The sequence below is a fragment of the Macrobrachium nipponense genome, chromosome 25, assembly GCF_015104395.2.
Source record: "Macrobrachium nipponense isolate FS-2020 chromosome 25, ASM1510439v2, whole genome shotgun sequence".
In the NCBI taxonomy this organism is placed as follows: Eukaryota; Metazoa; Arthropoda; class Malacostraca; order Decapoda; family Palaemonidae; genus Macrobrachium; species Macrobrachium nipponense.
The window spans coordinates 41,866,677-41,884,839 of NC_087214.1; the positions used below are offsets into that span (position 1 = coordinate 41,866,677).

The following is an 18,163-nucleotide window of genomic DNA, read 5'->3' on the forward strand; positions in this document are numbered from 1 at the left end:
TCTCCCTGTACGAGACAGCGAGATCGCTCCTCTTGTGGTCAGAGGAAAGGAACATAAGGCTTCTCACCAGGTTCGTACAGGGAGAAAGAAATGTCAGAGCGGATCTGCTAAGCAGAAGGAATCAAGTCCTTCCCTCAGAGTGGACTCTGCACGCGGACGTATGCCAGGAGCTGTGGAGGACGTGGGGCAGGCCCCATCTCGATCTATTTGCGACCTCCAGGAATGCGCGGATAGATCTATACTGCTCCCCTATTGCAGACCCAAGAGCAGTGGCAATAGATGCATTCCTGATGGATTGGAGGAATCTGGATCTTTACGCGTTCCCGCCTTTCAAGATTATAGGGGAAACGTTAAGGAAATTCGCAGCGTCAGAGGGAACAAGGATGACGTTGATAGCTCCGTTCTGGCCCGCCCACGACTGGTTCACAGAGGTACTGGAATGGCTGGTGGATGTCCAAGATCCCTACCTCTAAGAGTCGATCTGCTCAAACAGCCCCACTTCGACAGGTTTCACAAAAACCTCCCCGTTCTCAGTCTGACTGGATTCAGACTATCAAGAGTCTCGTCAGAGCTAAGGGCTTTTCGGCAAAGTCTGCAAGGGCTATTGCCAATGCACGTAGACCTTCCACATCTAGAGTCTACCAGTCGAAGTGGGATGTTTTTTCGACGCTGGTGCAGGACTCATAAAGTTTCCTCCTCCAGTACCTCTGTGACGCAGATTGCAGATTTCCTTATCTTCCTGAGGGAAAAATGCGGGTTGGTTGTCTCCACCATCAAGGGATACAGGAGCATGCTTTCCTCAGTTTTTCGTCATAGAGGATTAAACATATCTGAGGACAAGGACCTCCATGATTTAATCAGATCGTTTGAAACGGTTAAAGAACCTCCTCCTTAGTGCCTAGCTGGAATCTTGATGTTGTGCTGCTCTTCCTGAGGTCCTCAAGGTTCGAACCTCCCCATGCTGCTTCGTTCAGAGACCTTTCGATGAAGACTCTTTTCCTCTGTGCGTTAGCGTCAGCAAAGAGGGTCAGCGAGCTGCAGGCTCTAGAAGGTGAGGTAGGTTTCCAAGGAGGCTCCGCGGTTTGCTCTTTTCTTCCGGCTTTCCTAGCCAAGAATGAAAACCCTTCTTCGCCGTGGCCCAGGAGCTTCGAAATCAAAAGCTTATCCTCCTTAGTCGGGACAGAAGAGGAGAGATCTCTTTGCCCGGTGAGAAGCCTGAAATATTATCTTCAGAGGAAGAAAAGACTTGCCGCTAATGAGAGCAATCTCTGGTGCTCTGTAAGGACCCCAGTAGGCCCTTATCTAAAAATGCACTCTCATTCTTTATCAGGAATATTATTAGAGAAGCACACACTTCTTGCAATCAGCAATAGTTTAACCTTCTGAAGGTCAAGGCGCACGAAGTACGGGCCATCGCGACGTCTTTGGCTTTCAAGAAGAATTTGTCATTACAAAACCTTATGAAGGCCACTTTTTGGAGGTGTGAATCAGTCTTCTCTAATCACTACCTAAGGGACGTATCGATTACGTATGATAAGTGTTTTGGGCTAGGCCCTTACGTATCGGCGGATTCAGTGCTGGGGCAGGGAGCTGAAACACATCCTTTTTAATCCTTTTTCCCTGTTAGTTTTAAGTTTGAGTTTTTGGTTGTACGAAGGAAGTTGCAGGAGGCAGCTCCTTCTTTCGTATACTAATGTTAGTAATTGGTTAGGTGATCGGTTGTGCTTAAGGCTCCTTGCAATTGGTAGTGATAGGCTCTGGCATGTAAGCGGGTTGATCCCCATTGACCAGATCCTGCTTGGATTCTGCCAAGTAAGTGGACTCAGTTCCCATTGGTAGACCCAAAGAGTTCTTCAGCCATAGGTCACGCCCTCGCTGAGACTCTTTAGGCAACGCAGACTAATAGACAGTAACTATCAAGTCTTCTGCCTAAATCAGGTAAGAACCAGAGGTTTATATTATGTATTCCTTTAACATGTGTTGTCCCCACTTTCTAAGTAAGTATGTGTCTCTTTCCCTCCACCAAGGGTGTCAATCAGCTAAGTATATATCTGGCAGGGAAGTTCATGTACAAAAATGATATTGTTAGTATACAATAAAGTTTTGTACATACTTACCTGGCAGATATATACGATTGATGGCCCGCCCTGCCTCCCCTCAGGAGACAGGTGGAAGAAAATAACCTGACAGGAAAGGGGACTGGTTCTTACACCCGCCTCCCAGCGGCGGGTAAGGTAGATCACCTGACCTACCTGTAGCGTGTGCCGCGAGTTTTGTTTGAATTTTCTGTCGTGACGTCAGAGACCTAAGCTAAGTATATATCTGCCAGGTAAGTATGTACAAAACTTTATTGTATACTAACAATATCATATTTGCTAGTTAGTGCCTTGTTAAGGTTGATTCATCATTGTTCTTAACAGTTTTGAATGTTAAATACTACGCTACACTCTCCTGTGTCTTGTTACTCATGCTGCCTGGTCTTCTATTAAGTCTGGGTTTGCATCTATTCCATGTTTTCCATTGTTTATCCTGGGGGGGCCTTCCTGCAGGTGCTTGTCATGCTGCTACTTTCCATATTGTATTGGGCTTTTTTTCAAGTTTTACACAAGTGGAGCATGATATTAATGGGAACAAATTGGAAGGATTCTTAAATGAAACTCTCTGCTCTCCTTAACTTAATTTATTACCTTAATATTACGGTACAAAAACTTTACTTAAAATAATCTTATCCCTACAGCTCATCAAACCTGTCCTCCTATACCTAACTTAGCCTAACTAAATCCTGTAGTTCCTTAAACTTATCCTTAGTTCATTCAACCTAACTTTATCACTACAGTTTTCCCCAATAATGATAGAACCTTAATCTAATATGGGTATCAGTCAATCCTATAATTTTCCCACAACTATCAAAAGAACCCTAACCTAATGTATATCACTATTTGAATCCTCAGAATGGAAACATCCAATTCTTTGAAAGATAAATCTTCCAAGAAGTCTACTTGGGATTTGTCTAGCAAAGTTTATTTGAGAACCAAATGTCTTTTTCTCCGTTCCTCTACTTTAAATCAAATTCTGTAAACAACTTCACTGTTAGGCTGATTCAAACACTGATTCTCCTCCCAATGTTTTTGAGTTTCTTGGAATACACCTCACCCTACAATCACTTGGAAATGTTTTGTATTATTAATTCTTACCGGAACTACAATAAATCAGATTCTGGGTTGCCATAACTGATTTTCATACTGAGTTTTCCATATATCCTTTAGAAATGTTTGATAAAACGCCAGTTTTGTCCTATGCCTATTCATCCAATTAATGACCACACAACAGTGAACTATAAATAATACTCGCTGCAAAGCAGAGCAAGCTTTTAAATGGTGGGCATCCAGGTGAAAGGGAGCGAAGTTCTCTTACTCATCCCCATCTATCGAAGCCCCCCCCCAAAAAAAAAAAATAGAATAATAAGATAACTAAACCCCAACATACACACAAGCAAAACAAAAATTTTTTTAAAATATAAAAGAAAGAAAATCAAACATTTAATCACACAAAACCACCCTTTTCATGCTACCATGATATCCAATACCTTTCAGATGAGTAGCTTGTCATCCCTTTTCATCACATGACCAAAACTCCAGTCATATAGATGTCAGTCTAACAAAAAGAATAATAGCAGAGACTTATATATAGTACATCCAGTTTCTTATCGTGTCAGTTTTCCCATAAGAATTTTGGTGTATGTTGTATTTAGGTCTTGTGGCAGTAAATATGGCTGAGGGCACAGTAGCAATAAGATCAACACATTTTCCAGGTTTGTTGTACCTTGACAATATGTTTAAATAACTCTAAAGTATTTGGTACATCATTCAATCGTTTTTCAATGGGAAGTTATAATATGCCTTCAGTAGGTCTGTTCCATAACAAAAACTAGAGCAGATTTTGATCTCAGTGAAAACAGGAATTGGGAGATTCCTTCTAGATGATTACCTTAGTTTGGTATTGTCAGAAGTTTGTAGATTTTATAAAATCAGTCCAGATAAACTTTATCATCCTGTTTCGTCTGAGGAATGGAATGTTAAAATACAGGCCAAAGGACAAGTGCCGGGACCTATGAGGTCTTCCAGCACTGAAAGGGAAATTGAGATGAGAGGTTTTACAGGTACTACAGGAGGAATACCTCGCAGTTGCACTATGAAAGAATTCTTTGGAGAGGGTGGAAAGTAAGATGAAGAAAGAGAATATGAATGGAGGTACAGTAAGATGAATGAAAGGGGTTGCCGGCTAGGGGCCACAGGACACTGTAAAGAACCTTAAGTAAGGTCTACAGTGCACTGCATGAGGCACACTGACAGCACTATTCTCCAGAGCTGCCCTTTGTAGGCCCCATCCACATTGCTCTCTGTATGTAACTTTCATCTGTTCTCTTTGCTCTTGTCTTGCTTGGCTGTCCAACTTCTTCAACCTGACTATGCTCAGATTTCCTTCCATCTCTCTCAATTAAGAACAAGTCCTTATGGGGGAGTGTAGATACTAGGAATGTTGCCTAGTGGTCTTGTTAAACCTGTTTATAATAATAATAATAATAATTTTTATGCATTCAACTTACCTGTCAGATATATACTTAGCTATAGACTCCGTCGTCCCCGATAGAAATTAGAATTTCGCGGCACACTCTACAGGTAGGTCAGGTGATCTACCGCCCTGCTGCTGGGTGGCGGGAATAGGAACCATTCCCGTTTTCTAAGACAGATTTTCTCTATCGGCCGGGACATCAATATTGTTGTTGTTCCTTCTGATTTGATTTTCGTGTTTTTTCATCGCTATTGATCTTCTAAGCCGGTTGTTTTGGTGACGTATTGGATCTTTGGTTTGGCATACTCTTTCGTGGACTGTTATTTGGACTTGGTTTTTGGAATTTTCTCATAATGTCGGATTCTAGCTTTGCGGTTAGAAGACAGTGTGTAAATGAGGGATGCATGGTGAGGCTACCGAAAGCTTTAGATCCTCACACAGTTTGTAAGGGGTGTAGAATGAATGAATGCTCTATATCTAACACCTGTGATGAATGTGTAGGTTTGAATGAGGAAGAATGGAAGAATTTAAATTCCTATTTAAGGAAATTGGATATGGATAGGGCTAGGAAGGCTTCCTCCAGAAGCGTAAGTAGGTCTCGTTCTAATGAGTCAATTAAATTAACACCTAACCCTAAACCTGTATCATCTTCCTCTTGTACTAAGACTGCAAATCCAGCAACAGAAATTGCAGATCTTAAAGCTGCACTGCAAAGGATGGAACGTCAAATGCTAACTTTACAAGGTAAGCACAGTGATAGTGATTTAAGTGTTCCTAGTGCAGTGGAGGGTGCGTCTGATCGGCTTCATCTCGCTCCCAGGCCTAGACCTCTTCCAAGCTCACAGGCCCAGAGGAGAAGGAATTTCAAAAGCCTAACGGAGGTTATGGAGAATCCCCACCGATCAGGCGTCCCCTCGGCAGATTCTGTGACGACCCGAACTGCCAAGGATCGCTATCGAAAAAGCATCCTAAAACAGTGTTTTTCGTCTTCAGATTCTTCACCTAATGTAAGGGGCTGGAGCTCTGATGAACTGTCATGCCCCTTAAAAAGGAGTTGGAAGGCTCCAACGTTGAATTCAAGCCCTGAGCTTTTCTCCGATGGATCTCCATGCGAAAGGAAGAAAACCAAGTTAATTCCTAAGCGCAAATCGGAGTCCCCTTCCTTTTCTAGACCTCCTTCACCTGCATCGGGAAAGGAAAAAGAGAATGCTGCTGCAAAAATCCTACTAAATGTACAGGAGCAGCTCTCCGCTTTAGTAGGAGTTTTTACGAAGGAGACTCCCAGAAGAAAGGACTCTTTCCTTCCGATAAAGAGAACTAAAGGAAGGAAAGAAGGATCTAACATAAAAGTTGCGGATTCTCCTCGGATGAGTGTGAAGAATGCGCCAAAAGCGCCAGCCTGGCGCAATGCGCCAAATGCGCCAGATGCGCTAGAAGATCCATATGAGCCAGAAGAGCCAGAAGCGTCAGATGCGCCAGAAGCGCCATTCTGGCGCAATGAGCCACGAGCGCCAACCTGGCGCAATGCGCCACAAGCGCCAGCCGGGCGCAATGAGCCAGAAGCGCCATCCAGGCGCCAGAATATACGGACTTCTTCCAAAAGACAGTTAAACCAGGAGGATTTGTCTAGCTTTCGGAAGGATAAGCCCTTACCTGACAGGGACTCTAGGTGCCCCGCCACCAAGGCGGCCGTAGCCCTTGTCAAGGGATAGGGTTGGTTCCGTTGAGAGCAATAGGAGAGGACATCCTTCCTCTGACAGGAGAGAAAGATGTCGCACAGGCGGCCGTCGCTCTTGCCAGGAGAAGGATAATGTCGTGTTGCAGGATCAACCTATCTCTCGTAAGGACGCAAGTTGTCGCACAGGCGGCCGTCGTTCTTGCGAGAGTGGGGCAGATGTTGCAAGAGACTCATCTCCTATCGAAAACAAACAATCCTCTTCGGAAATGGAATTGGATTTGGAAGAAGTTTCGGATTCGGAAGATCATACGGCTCCAGGCTTGTCAGATTATAAGACGCTGGCAGCCCTCTTACTTCAAGAGTTTGGGGACTCATTAAGCCCTACTGCTCCGCCTTCTCCGAGGTCTTTGTTTACAAGCACTAAGGTCTCGAAGTCATCATCTTTCATTAAGATGAAACCAACCATTTCCATGAATAAGGCTCTTCGATTTGTAGGAAATTGGTTTAAATCCAAGGAGAAGGCGGGGAAGACCGTCTTTGCCTGCCCTCCTTCCAAACTTTCAGGAAAGAAGGGAATCTGGTACGAGACGGGCGAATCACTGGGTCTAGCTCTCCCTACCACTGCCGAAGCAGATTTTTCGAATCTGGTGGACTCTTCAAGGAGACAAGCCTTGTCATCGGCAAAGATCACATGGGGGACTTCTGAGATGGACCATCTCCTCAAGGGATTGTTTAATGTCTTAGAAGTCTTTAACTTCTTAGACTGGTCCCTTGGGGTGTTGGCCAAGAAGACTCAAGAGAAGGAATCTCTTAGCCCAGAAGTCCTTTATAGTGTACTGTCCTGCATGGACAAAGCAGTTCAAGATGGATCAGGAGAGGTGGCCTCGCTTTTTGGAACTGGAATTCTGAAGAAGAGAGTCTTGTTTAGTTCCTTTCTGACGAAAGCAGTTACTCCTATCCAGAGGTCATCTCTTCTTTATGCTCCTCTTTCGGATCAATTGTTTCCTGCACAACTAGTGAAGGACATATCACATTCTTTGACGGAAAAGGCCACGCAAGATCTCTTGGCCCAATCTGCAAAGAAATCAAGGACTTCTGTTCCTGTAAAGAGAGAGACTCGTACTCCTCAACAGCCCTTTCGAGGGAGCTCCTCTTCCAGACCTTCCTTTAAGAAGAGAGGAATACAGAAGAGAGGTCTTCATTCAGACCTATCAAGAAAACAAAATGAGACTCCTGTCCTTCAAGCACCGGTAGGGGCCAGACTTCGGAAATTTTCCGAAGAATGGACTCTGAGAGAGGCAGAAAGATGGTCCCTTTCAGTGGTAACGAAGGGATATCTGATCCCCTTTTGAGACAGTCCTCCCTTAACAACGATCCCGAGGGAACTGTCAGCCCAATACAGGGACCCTGCCAAGAAAGAAGCATTATTGCAACTGGTAGAAGCAGATGTTGCAAAAGGAGGCTATCGAATTGGTTCGGGATCCGCATTCCTGAGGATTCTACAACCGTCTTTTTCTGGTTCCGAAATCCTCAGGAGGGTGGAGACCGGTCCTGGATGTGAGCGCATTGAACCGATTTGTAGAGAACACAAAGTTCTCTATGGAAACATCGAAATCGGTTCTTGCGGCTCTTCGTCCAGGAGATTGGATGGTCTCTTTAGATCTACAGGATGCTTACTTTCATGTTCCCCTGCATCCATCATCGAAGAAATATCTTCGATTCATGATGCAGGGAAAAGTATTCCAATTCAGAGCCCTAATGACGAATGTTGCGAGATGGCTACATCTAGAAGGGATAAATATATCCCTTTACCTAGACGATTGGCTAATAAGAGCAAAATCGGAACTTCAGTGCTTGAAGGACTTGGAGAAGACTTTAGAGTTGACAAAATCTCTGGGACTACTCGTGAACCTCGAGAAATCACAATTGATCCCCAGACAGAACATAGTCTATCTGGGGATACAGATGGATTCTCGGGGTTTTCGGGTGTTTCCATCGCAAGAGAGAATTGCTCGAGGCTTAGAAAAAATCTCGAACTTCCTTCTTAGGGAAAGAACGGACCTCGGCGAGGGAATGGCTCAGTCTGCTGGGCACCCTTTCCTCGTTAGAGCAGTTCATTTCCCTAGGGAGATTAAATCTCAGACCTCTGCAGTTTTATCTCAACAAATGTGAGTCAAAAGACAGGAGACCTGTCAGACTTGTTTTTTCCCATTCAACAGGGGATAAAGTCCCAACCTGAAGTGGTGGTTAACCTCATTATAAAGAACGAAGGGGTGTCCCTCTTGATTCGGAACCCTCACCGAGTGTTGTTTTCCGATGCCTCGGAAACAGGTTGGGGAGCAACACTGGGCCCAAAGGAAGTGGCAGGTACTTGGACCAAGGAACAGGCTACACTGCACATCAATGCAAAGGAACTCCTGGCTATTCATCTAGCCCTGGAATACTTTGAAGCGGAAGTCAGAGGAGTGGTAGTTCAAGTCAATTCCGACAATACCACAGCTCTGGCTTACATCCGGAATCAAGGGGGCACTCACTCTTTCTCACTGTACGAAATAGCGAGAGATTTATTGACCTGGACAGATGAACGGGGCATAATTCTGCGGACAAGGTTTGTTCAGGGTGTAAAAAACCTAAGGGCAGACAGGTTGAGCAGAAAGAACCAAGTACTCCCGACAGAGTGGATGCTCCACTCAGAAGTCTGCAGACAACTGTGGTCCCTCTGGGGAAGACCCCAGATCGACCTGTTTGCCACGTTCCTCTCCAGGAAGATAGACAACTTCTGCTCTCTAGAAGAAGATCCCAGAGCCACGGTGATCGATGCTTTCCTCATGGACTGGTCAGGCATAGACGCCTACGCCTTTCCCCCATTCAAATTGCTGGGGGAAGTACTAAGAAAGTTTGTGGCATCGACGGGAACAAGATTAACTCTAATTGCTCCCTTCTGGCCTTCCCGAAACTGGTTCACAGAGGTACTGGAATGGACGGTGGACTTCCCCAGATCTCTACCAAAAAGGACAGATCTGCTCAGACAACCCCACTTCGAGAGGTTTCTACAAAAACATCCAAAGTCTCTCCCTGACTGCCTTTCGACTATCGAAAGACTGGTCAGAGCGAGAGGCTTTTCAAAGAAAGTTGCAACTGCAACTACTAGAGCCCGCAGAGCCTCTACCTTGCGGGTCTACCAATCGAAGTGGGAAGTTTTCCGTAGATGGTGTAGGTCAAAGAAGCTGTCCTCTTCCAATACCTCTGTGACCGAAATCGCTGATTTTCTCCTCTTCTTAAGAGAAGAGTCGAAGTTGGCTGTATCCACTATCAAGGGATATAAGAGCATGCTCTCAGCTGTTTTTAGAAACAGGGGACTGAATTTGGAAAATAATAAAGATCTTCATGATCTCATCAGGTCTTTCGAGACTTCTAAATTGAGATCTTCTATTCCCCCGAGTTGGAACCTTGACGTAGTCCTAAAATTCTTGATTTCGGACAGGTTCGAACCTCCAGATAAAATCTCATTCAGAGATCTTACTAGTAAATGTATATTCCTGTTGGCTCTCGCAACTGCTAAGAGGATCAGTGAATTACATGCTTTGGACTCTCGGGTGGGTTTTAAAAAAGACTCGGCTGTTATTTCTTTCCAGGATCTATTCCTAGCAAAGAATGAGAACCCTTCTAAACCTTGGCCTAGAAGTTTTGAAGTCAAGGGACTCTCTTCTCTAGTAGGTAGAGAGTTGGATCGGTCCCTTTGCCCAGTCAGGACCTTGAAGTTCTATCTAAAAAAGAAGACACAGCTTCAGGGATGTCGACAAAGTCTTTGGTGTTCGGTAAGAAACCCCAAAAGACCTATGTCAAAGAACGCACTGGCGTTCTTTGTCAGAAATGTGATAACCGAAGCTCACAGGGATTGCCAAGAGAACTCTTTAAAGCTGCTGAGAGTAAAAGCTCACGAAGTCCGGGCTGTGGCAACTTCCCTTTCTTTCACTAAGAATATGTCAATGAGAAACATTTTAGCAGCAACTTATTGGAGGTGCAATTCAGTATGTTAGAGTAACATACGAAAAATGTTTTTCTCTTGGACCGTATGTATCAGCGGATACTATGCTGGGAAATGGAGCAGATGCTGATCCTTAATTTTGTTTTTGTGTTTTTAATGATTATTTGTAATATTGTTGTTGAGTTGTGGGTTGCTTGAAAGGATGTTCGGGGATGACTCCTTTCAATCTTAGTACTAACCCCAATTAGGATCAGGTGATCGGGATTAGTGTCGTGCTCTATGATCATGCCAATAGGCAAGGTGTTTTGTCATGTAAGTGGATAGGACCCCATTGACAAAGATCCTAAGGTTCTGTCGCGTAAGTGGGTAAGACCCCTGTAACAGACCATCAAGAAACTCTTAGCATGAGGTCACTACCTCGCTGAGGCTCTTGAAGCGATGTAGGCTCCTAGGCAGTAGCCATGAAGTCTTTCGCTAACACAGGTAGGAACCAAGGTTTTTTATTTTTATTACCTACAACATATGTTGTTTCCTGTCTATTCAGTAAATTAGCTGTCTCTTACCCTCCGCCAAAGGTGCCAATCAGCTAAGTATATAGTATCTGACAGGTAATTTGAATGCATAAAAATGTTATTGTCATGATACAATAAAGTTTTATGCATACTTACCTACAAGCAGATATATACGAGTAATGGCCCACCCGGCCTCCCCTCAGGAGACAGGTGGAAGAGAAAATCTGTCTTAGAAAACGGGAATGGTTCCTATTCCCGCCACCCAGCGGCGGGGCGGTAGATCACCTGACCTACCTGTAGAGTGTGCCGCGAAATTCGAATTTCTATCGGGGACGATGGAGTCTATAGCTAAGTATATATCTGCCAGGTAAGTATGCATAAAACTTTATTGTATCATGACAATAACATACTTTATTAAAAGTAATGGCTACTTCAGCAGCGTTACACTTGTAGAGATTCTTCTCTATTTTGCGAATAGCGGCTTTTTCCGTGCTACTTAAACAGGCTAGTAGAGCGCCTGTAGAGGTCATGGTCAAATACAGGGTCAAAATAGGTGTATATATTTGAATTTTACAGATAAACTATGATACCATAGTCATCAAAGTCATTAACAATTTTCTCTCTCTCTCTCTCTCTCTCTCTCTCTCTCTCTCTCTCTCTATCTTTCTTAAAGCAAGCTTTCGTCTGGAGCTGCCAGATATCCTCGGGCTGGGAAGCTGAGGGTGGACTGATCTTGGTGTGGTGTCCGTCCTCCTTATATCTGTGGTTGACAGCAGGGGGTCTGCCCCATGCATGTCTCCTATTGGGTGGTGGCGGTGAGTCTTGTTTTCATTGGTTGCCTGAGCCAGGTCTCAAGCCCACTTCTTCGAGCCGATGGTTGCGATGCTGCATATCCTGCAGCCGTCTGGACCTCCTGAGCGGCACTGTAACGTTGATGGACATTGCGCTATGCTGTGAGATGTCATGGCTAATTTGCTTTCCATTGGCTGCAGGAGTACCTCGTTCGGGGGCGTTGTCTTCCGTGGAGTTGTCGTGATCGGTGGTGTCATTGTTGGTGGCAGGTCTTCTCATACTCGTAGGGAGGAGAAATTCTTCCTGTGTCATATTCAGTGTAGGTTTTATTTGCTGGATGAGGAGCGCCTCCAGCAGGTGCAACCGACGGGCATCAGGGGCCTTCCCGATGTCAACCACAGATATAAGGAGGACGGACACCACACCAAGATCAGTCCACCCTCAGCTTCCCAGCCCGAGGATATCTGGCAGCTCCAGACGAAAGCTCGCTTTGAGAGTAGAGAGAGATAGAGAGAGAGAGAGAGAGAGAGAGAGAGAGAGAGAGGAGAGAGAGAGAGAGAGAGAGAGAAAAAATCGTTAATGACTTGATGACTATGGTATCATAGTTTATCTGTAAAATTCAAATATATATACCTATTTTGACCCTGTATTTGACCATGACCTCTATAGGCGCTCTACTAGCCTGTTTAAGTAGCACAGAAAAAGCCGCTATTCGCAAAATAGAGAAGAATCTCTACAAGTGTAATGCTGCTGAAGTAGCCATTACTTTTAATAAAGTATGCTTGAGAGAGGGTCTGCTTCCTAAGTACAACAACAATAATAATAATAATAATAATAATAATAATAATAATAATAATAATAGTAATAATAATAATAATAATAATAATAATAATAATAATAATAATAATAATAATAATAATAACTGTCATTTAAAGAAAATAAGTGATAATTGACATCTTTGAAGGAGTTGCCCAATCAGTGTTTTCAAAGCATTGTACTAAAACTTATTCTAGTTGTCTGGTGATATTTTGTTGAAACACTGACATGAAAAGTTACACAAAATTGTCCTTTCTGACCAAAGCTTGGTTTTTTAAAATAGAAGTTTGTTTTAAAATTGAAGAAAAATTTTGTTCTGGTTAATAACTTATGTTTTATCTCTTAGATAATTTACTCAAGATCAGTACACAGTTTTTTTATACATTTTCCGCTTAGCACGCACTTGTTAGTGATACCACTTACAACTGATGTATTTATGTACTATACTTTTTATGAAAATATACAATTTGTATTCATATGAATGAAATTTGGAAATTGAATATTGCTAATATATTGATACCACACATCCCTGTATAGGGCAGTGCCATCAGTCCACCTCATGCTGTGCACTGTAGGATTTACTTAAGATTCTTTGCAGCATCCCTTCAAGCCCCTAGCTACAACCCCTTTCATTTCTTTTACTATACCTCTGTTCATATTCTCTTTTTCCATCTCACTCTCCACTTTCTTCTAACAATTGATTCATCATAAATCTGTGATGTTTTACTCCTGTTCAGCGCTGAGTGACCTCATAGGTCCCAGCACTTATCCCTTGGTCTAAATTTCATATTTCAAATGCAATTCCAATACCACAAAGGTGCCTGCTGGAAGGGAATTCGATCACGTCAGAGTAATGAGATGCGTGACGTCTGTCCTTAGCCCCCATACTGGCAGAGTTTTGACGTCCCAGTTCTCTCAGCACCATCACAATGCCATCTTGTCTTCAGCATCGGACAATCAGATACGCCTCTACTCAATACTACAGGTATTATTGTTATTTTTTTTGTTAAATTTTTCGTAAGTTGTATTCTAACAAAGATCTTTCACATTCACAAATGATCCGACCACATGTGCTGAAAAGCAGCACCAATATGCAGTAAATGTTTTGCCTCGCTGTCAAACTTCTCAGTTCCAGAGGTCCTTTATTCCTCTCACCGTTGGACTGTGGAACAGTCTCCTTATGGATATCGGGACATTTAAACCTCAAAAGTCATATCAAAGATGCAATGCATTACTACCCCAAAAAAACTCATATATTAATAGTTTACTTACAATTTCATTTATTTATTTATTAATTTGTTAATTTATTTTTTCTTTTTTAATAACTGATTTCTATATGTATTTCCTAATACCTTCTGTTACTTCATTCCAATAAATACCATATTCTTTGGAAGCTTGAATTTCAAGAGCGTTGCCCCCGTGGTCGGCTTGTTCCATAGAATAGGGCCCATCTTCTAAATACGTAATGATAATAATAATGATAATAATGATTGTTTTATTTTCAACTTGCAGAGAGCTTTTGTATGTCATATAGTATAGCCTAGCCTAAATGATCTTTTGAGTCAAGATGTTAATTTAGAAATTTGAATTTGAAAGGAAAATGAATTCCCAAACAAAAAATTTTATTAAGCAAATTGCTAATACTGTAGGTGACCAATATTTGATGGAGAAACTGAAAAATTGTATAAATGAAAATGGCATTCACATAAATGGAGTCAGCTCTTTCTACGTAAATGAAGACACTTTAATGAGAAGGGTAAATATGGTCTTTACGAGCAACCTTTTATTTGGAAAAAATTACTAGACGGGCTTTGTATTCATTCAAATAATGATTCTTTTTTATTTTTACAGCCAAACAAACCTGTGAGTGTCATATACAGCGAAGAAGTTATAACATGTTCAGAATTATCACCCTCGAGACCAATGATCGTAGCTGTTGGGTTGGTCACCGGACAGGTGGTGTTGCACGACTTTGGCACGAAGAGCTGTCAGCCATTTTTAAGTCTGCCTGGTGCAGAAAAACCAGCATCGATCACTTACTTGAAGTTCAACAGGAAAGAGTAAGTCAGATTTAGACTCAAGAATTCTGCATCTTTGATTTAAATGTGCTAGATCTTTTTCAACGTGTTGGTACGTTTATTAAAAAGATTCGCTTGTAGTTTTTGTATTCATAAAGTTTTGCCAATATTTTTAAAGTTTTCAGTAAAAAAGAGTAAGATTTACACTTGAGAATTCTGCATAGGGTTTTAGTGTTCTAGATATTTTTTATAATTTTTTTTTCCATGTGATTTAAATATTTTCAGGCTTCATGATTATTCTGGATCTTTGTGGGGTAAACTGAAGCTTTGAAAATAATTCTGATGCGGGTCTTGTATAATAATGTTTAGAAGTACTTATTACTTCCTTCATAACTTTTAGATTGTTGCACAAAAACAGAAACCGCAGCTATGCAGTTTTTAACCTGAGCACATCTTAGTATTAAGTATTGGCAAAAGCCTTTTAAAATGTTAAGACTTTTTTCATAGATCATTCAAAAGGCACCCTTACTTGTGAATGTCAAATCAATGCGAAATACTGAGTAAACTATTTTCCCCTTTGCAGAGTAGCACTTCTGGCCGCGGGAGACAGATTAGGACGAGTTTCCATCTGGCAGCTTCCTGATAACGCCGTTTCTCCCTTGTCCACGGAGCACAATGCTCTTGCCAGTCTGTTAGACACAGTTACTGAATGAATTGAGACCCAGTCATTGAAAACAATAATTTACTATGGATGCCTTCATCCTAAAAATGTAAATATTTATATTGTCTTTCAGTTGGTAGTTTGATATTTAATGCCGAGCTTTCGAATGACTCATTTGCAAAGTGGGAGTTTGTCGTTATTCGATGTACGAACGTACGTATCGTGAACTTTAATGATATCCTGAAGTGCCATATATTATGTATACAGATATACACATATGAAATTGGATTTGTGATGGTACGAATGACCGATTTTGTTCCTGAAGGGTATTCATGTGCATTTAGCAGATAAATGCAAGATTTATATTTACTTCAGCTTTTTCATGACAGACCTGTTGAAAGGTTTGGTCCATGAATAGAATAAGTGTAAATTACTATATACATACAGTATAAAGGTCTTTTACTTATCTGTGTAAGTGGTCTTTTGTGTTATTTATTTATTTTGAATTGTTTATAATCCAACTTCAGGGCCATGCCATAGATATATTTGAGTCTGCATACACAATTCTGCATAGTTCGTTGAATGACGGGACCTCACAAAGATTTGAAAATTTATACAAGTGTTTCCCAGGGACACAAACTGAAACCAAATCCTTTAGCTACATTTGACGTTAATGCCAAATAACATTTCGCAAGTTAATACCTAACTGTGTATTTTGTTGCACTTTTGCAGTTTCATATAATAAAATGAAAGGTTTTCAGTAAGTCAGTGAATAAGTTCACAAGTTGGAATCAAATCTTACTCGCACAATGGGTAACAAGTGCTTTTAGTATTTTTGAAGTCTGCTTCCATGGTGAACCATTAATAGATTTAAACCTGTATACATATATTTTTGCTATGCTGCTTTTAAAGTCATTGACCATTTAATAAGCGTCCGTAATTTAGAATTGAATCTTCATAATATGTACTGGTCTCATTGAGTGTTTATAAATATACCACTAAACAAGTTGAAATCAAAAATTTTTCTGAGTGCCAGAAGAATTTGAGGACCTAGATTTACTAGAATGGAAATGAGGGGAGTTTTTCTGGTAATGAAAGCACCGGAAGGACAGGAGTGGCAGAATTTCACAGGGGACTCGTTGCTTTGCAAGGTGCTTGATGATGTATCATCATTGTTAAGTTATAGAATTGTCAGTAAACATTGCCTTTTCATAATTGAATGCTTAATGTCGATGCAGATCTGTAAAAATGATTTAAACTGACTTCTGAATAAATGAGTCTCTGCTTATGTATTCCATGTAAGATGGCAGTTTGACAATGCACCAAGATGTGAATGAAACATAACTGCAGAGCGCCAGTATGCTGTATGTGGCTTTGCTGTGAACAGATGAATAATTTAATTATATTTTATATCATTCCATTACAATAATCCTATTTTTGAAAGTATGCTGATATATACTGTACGTATATCTTATAAATACAGTATTCAGTAACAGAGTGTGTTAATTGATTCTTTTTTCTAATAAAGAACAGAATACTCTACATATGCCTTTTTCAAATTGGTTTTAATAGCCATGGTTAAAAGCAGGGTATTACATTTGCTTCAGTTTTGGTGATGAAATATTTTAGAGATTAAATGATAACATTAGGATCTATCTTCATACGAAGCATTTAACCTCTTGAGATTTTTTGGAGCGTCCTAAAATTCGTTATTCTCAGCATATGCTGACCAGTTATAGATATTGCAATGTTTTTCCTGTGATGCACACATGGGTCTTAATTTTCATGGCATAAAGGCTGGTGTCAGTGTCATTTTGAAGCTAAATACATTTTGGAAAGTGATGAAGAGAAAGAGTTGAGATGACATGTCAGATTTTGCCAAAAATCTTCAATCAAAGAGGTTATTCGATGTCATGAAAAGCTGTAATGTTGGGAATAGGCTGACATTTGAAGTCAACAGAACCTCAATGGGCTGAAACCGGGGGCATTCAGAGATAATAAAGCAAATAAAGTAATAAATCAAAATTAGAATTTTACTCATGGAATTACAGCATGAGAAGGACTAAATGTCCATTTTAATGTAATAGCAGCTAAAATATAATTAATTGTATTACGTACAAGATGTATGGTTCGTCCACCTGGGCACTGACCAGAACATAGGAGAGAAGGTTGGATGCTTTTGAGATGAAGCTGCTGAGGAGGATACTTGGCATTAAAGGGGACGATTTTCTTAGGAATGAAGACATCAGGATAAGATTAAGGCAAATGCCAGTCAGTATCAGGCTGAAGAGGGGAAGGCTGAAATGGTTTGGACGTGTTGAGAGAATGGATGGGAATAGAGACCCCCGGAGAGCACTGAGAGCAGTACATATAGTAAGAAGACCGCTGGGAAGGCCAAGGAGGAGGTAGATAGACATACTAATTGTCAGAGATCTTGAAGAAGAAATCCAGAACTTAGAGGAAGCGAGGGAAATGGTTCAGGATAGAGACAGATGGAGAGGAACTGTATCAGTTTTATGCCACTGGCCAGTGGTGGGAAGATGAAGTAAAGTAATTACGTACAAGAATGATTAAATGTCCTCTTTGATTTAACACTAGCTGAAATCAGGTGGATACTGTATGAGTAATATAAAACACTTAGTTATATGAATTTCCACCTGGACGATATTTGTTCCAGAAATTTTATTAGCAAATGATTCCTGATTCAGTCCTTAAATTCATCATAAGAATATCTACGGTTGCATTTATGAAAAGTACGCCTTTGGAAGTCTGAGAGGCTGCCATGATAGGTGTTGAAGTATTGCACAAAAGATTACATGAACTAACCTTGGCACAACTGATCAAAAATGAGCTACATTAACTTGAGAAGAAAACTTTTACAGGATAGAATGTGTGTGCATGAAAAGAGGAAATTCAGACAAGAAAATAAAATGTGTAAGGAGGCCTCCAAGTCTAAGAAGGTTCTCAGAGTTTAACTAGATGTTTTACAGAAAAGAGAGGCTTCCAAGTTTAAGAAGGCTGCCAGAAAAGCAAAAGAGGATAAGGTGCTTTGAAGTCCTCCAATAAGAATGGCGCTATTCTTGTTGATCAGAACATGTTACCTTTAGCTCCCAGGAGGATTACCAA

At 41.3% G+C, this 18,163-nt stretch overlaps 2 protein-coding genes across 9 annotated transcripts in view; both read left to right on the forward strand.

The window, feature by feature from the left end:
• LOC135199061 (cytoplasmic dynein 2 intermediate chain 2-like) overlaps positions 1-16,590 on the forward strand; it is a 37,525-nt gene extending 20,935 nt beyond the window's left edge. The window contains 3 exon segments of the mRNA XM_064226974.1: positions 13,176-13,343; positions 14,210-14,418; positions 14,960-16,590. Of these exon segments, the coding sequence (XP_064083044.1) occupies positions 13,176-13,343; positions 14,210-14,418; positions 14,960-15,089 (507 nt within the window). The 3' untranslated portion in view covers positions 15,090-16,590.
• LOC135199408 (uncharacterized) overlaps positions 15,010-18,163 on the forward strand; it is a 309,751-nt gene continuing 306,597 nt past the window's right edge. For all 8 annotated transcript variants that reach the window (XM_064227412.1, XM_064227413.1, XM_064227419.1 and 5 more), the window contains exon 1: positions 15,010-15,146. In XM_064227412.1, coding sequence (XP_064083482.1) covers positions 15,124-15,146 — 23 coding nt within the window. In that variant the 5' untranslated portion in view covers positions 15,010-15,123. The remainder of the gene's footprint in view (positions 15,147-18,163) is intronic.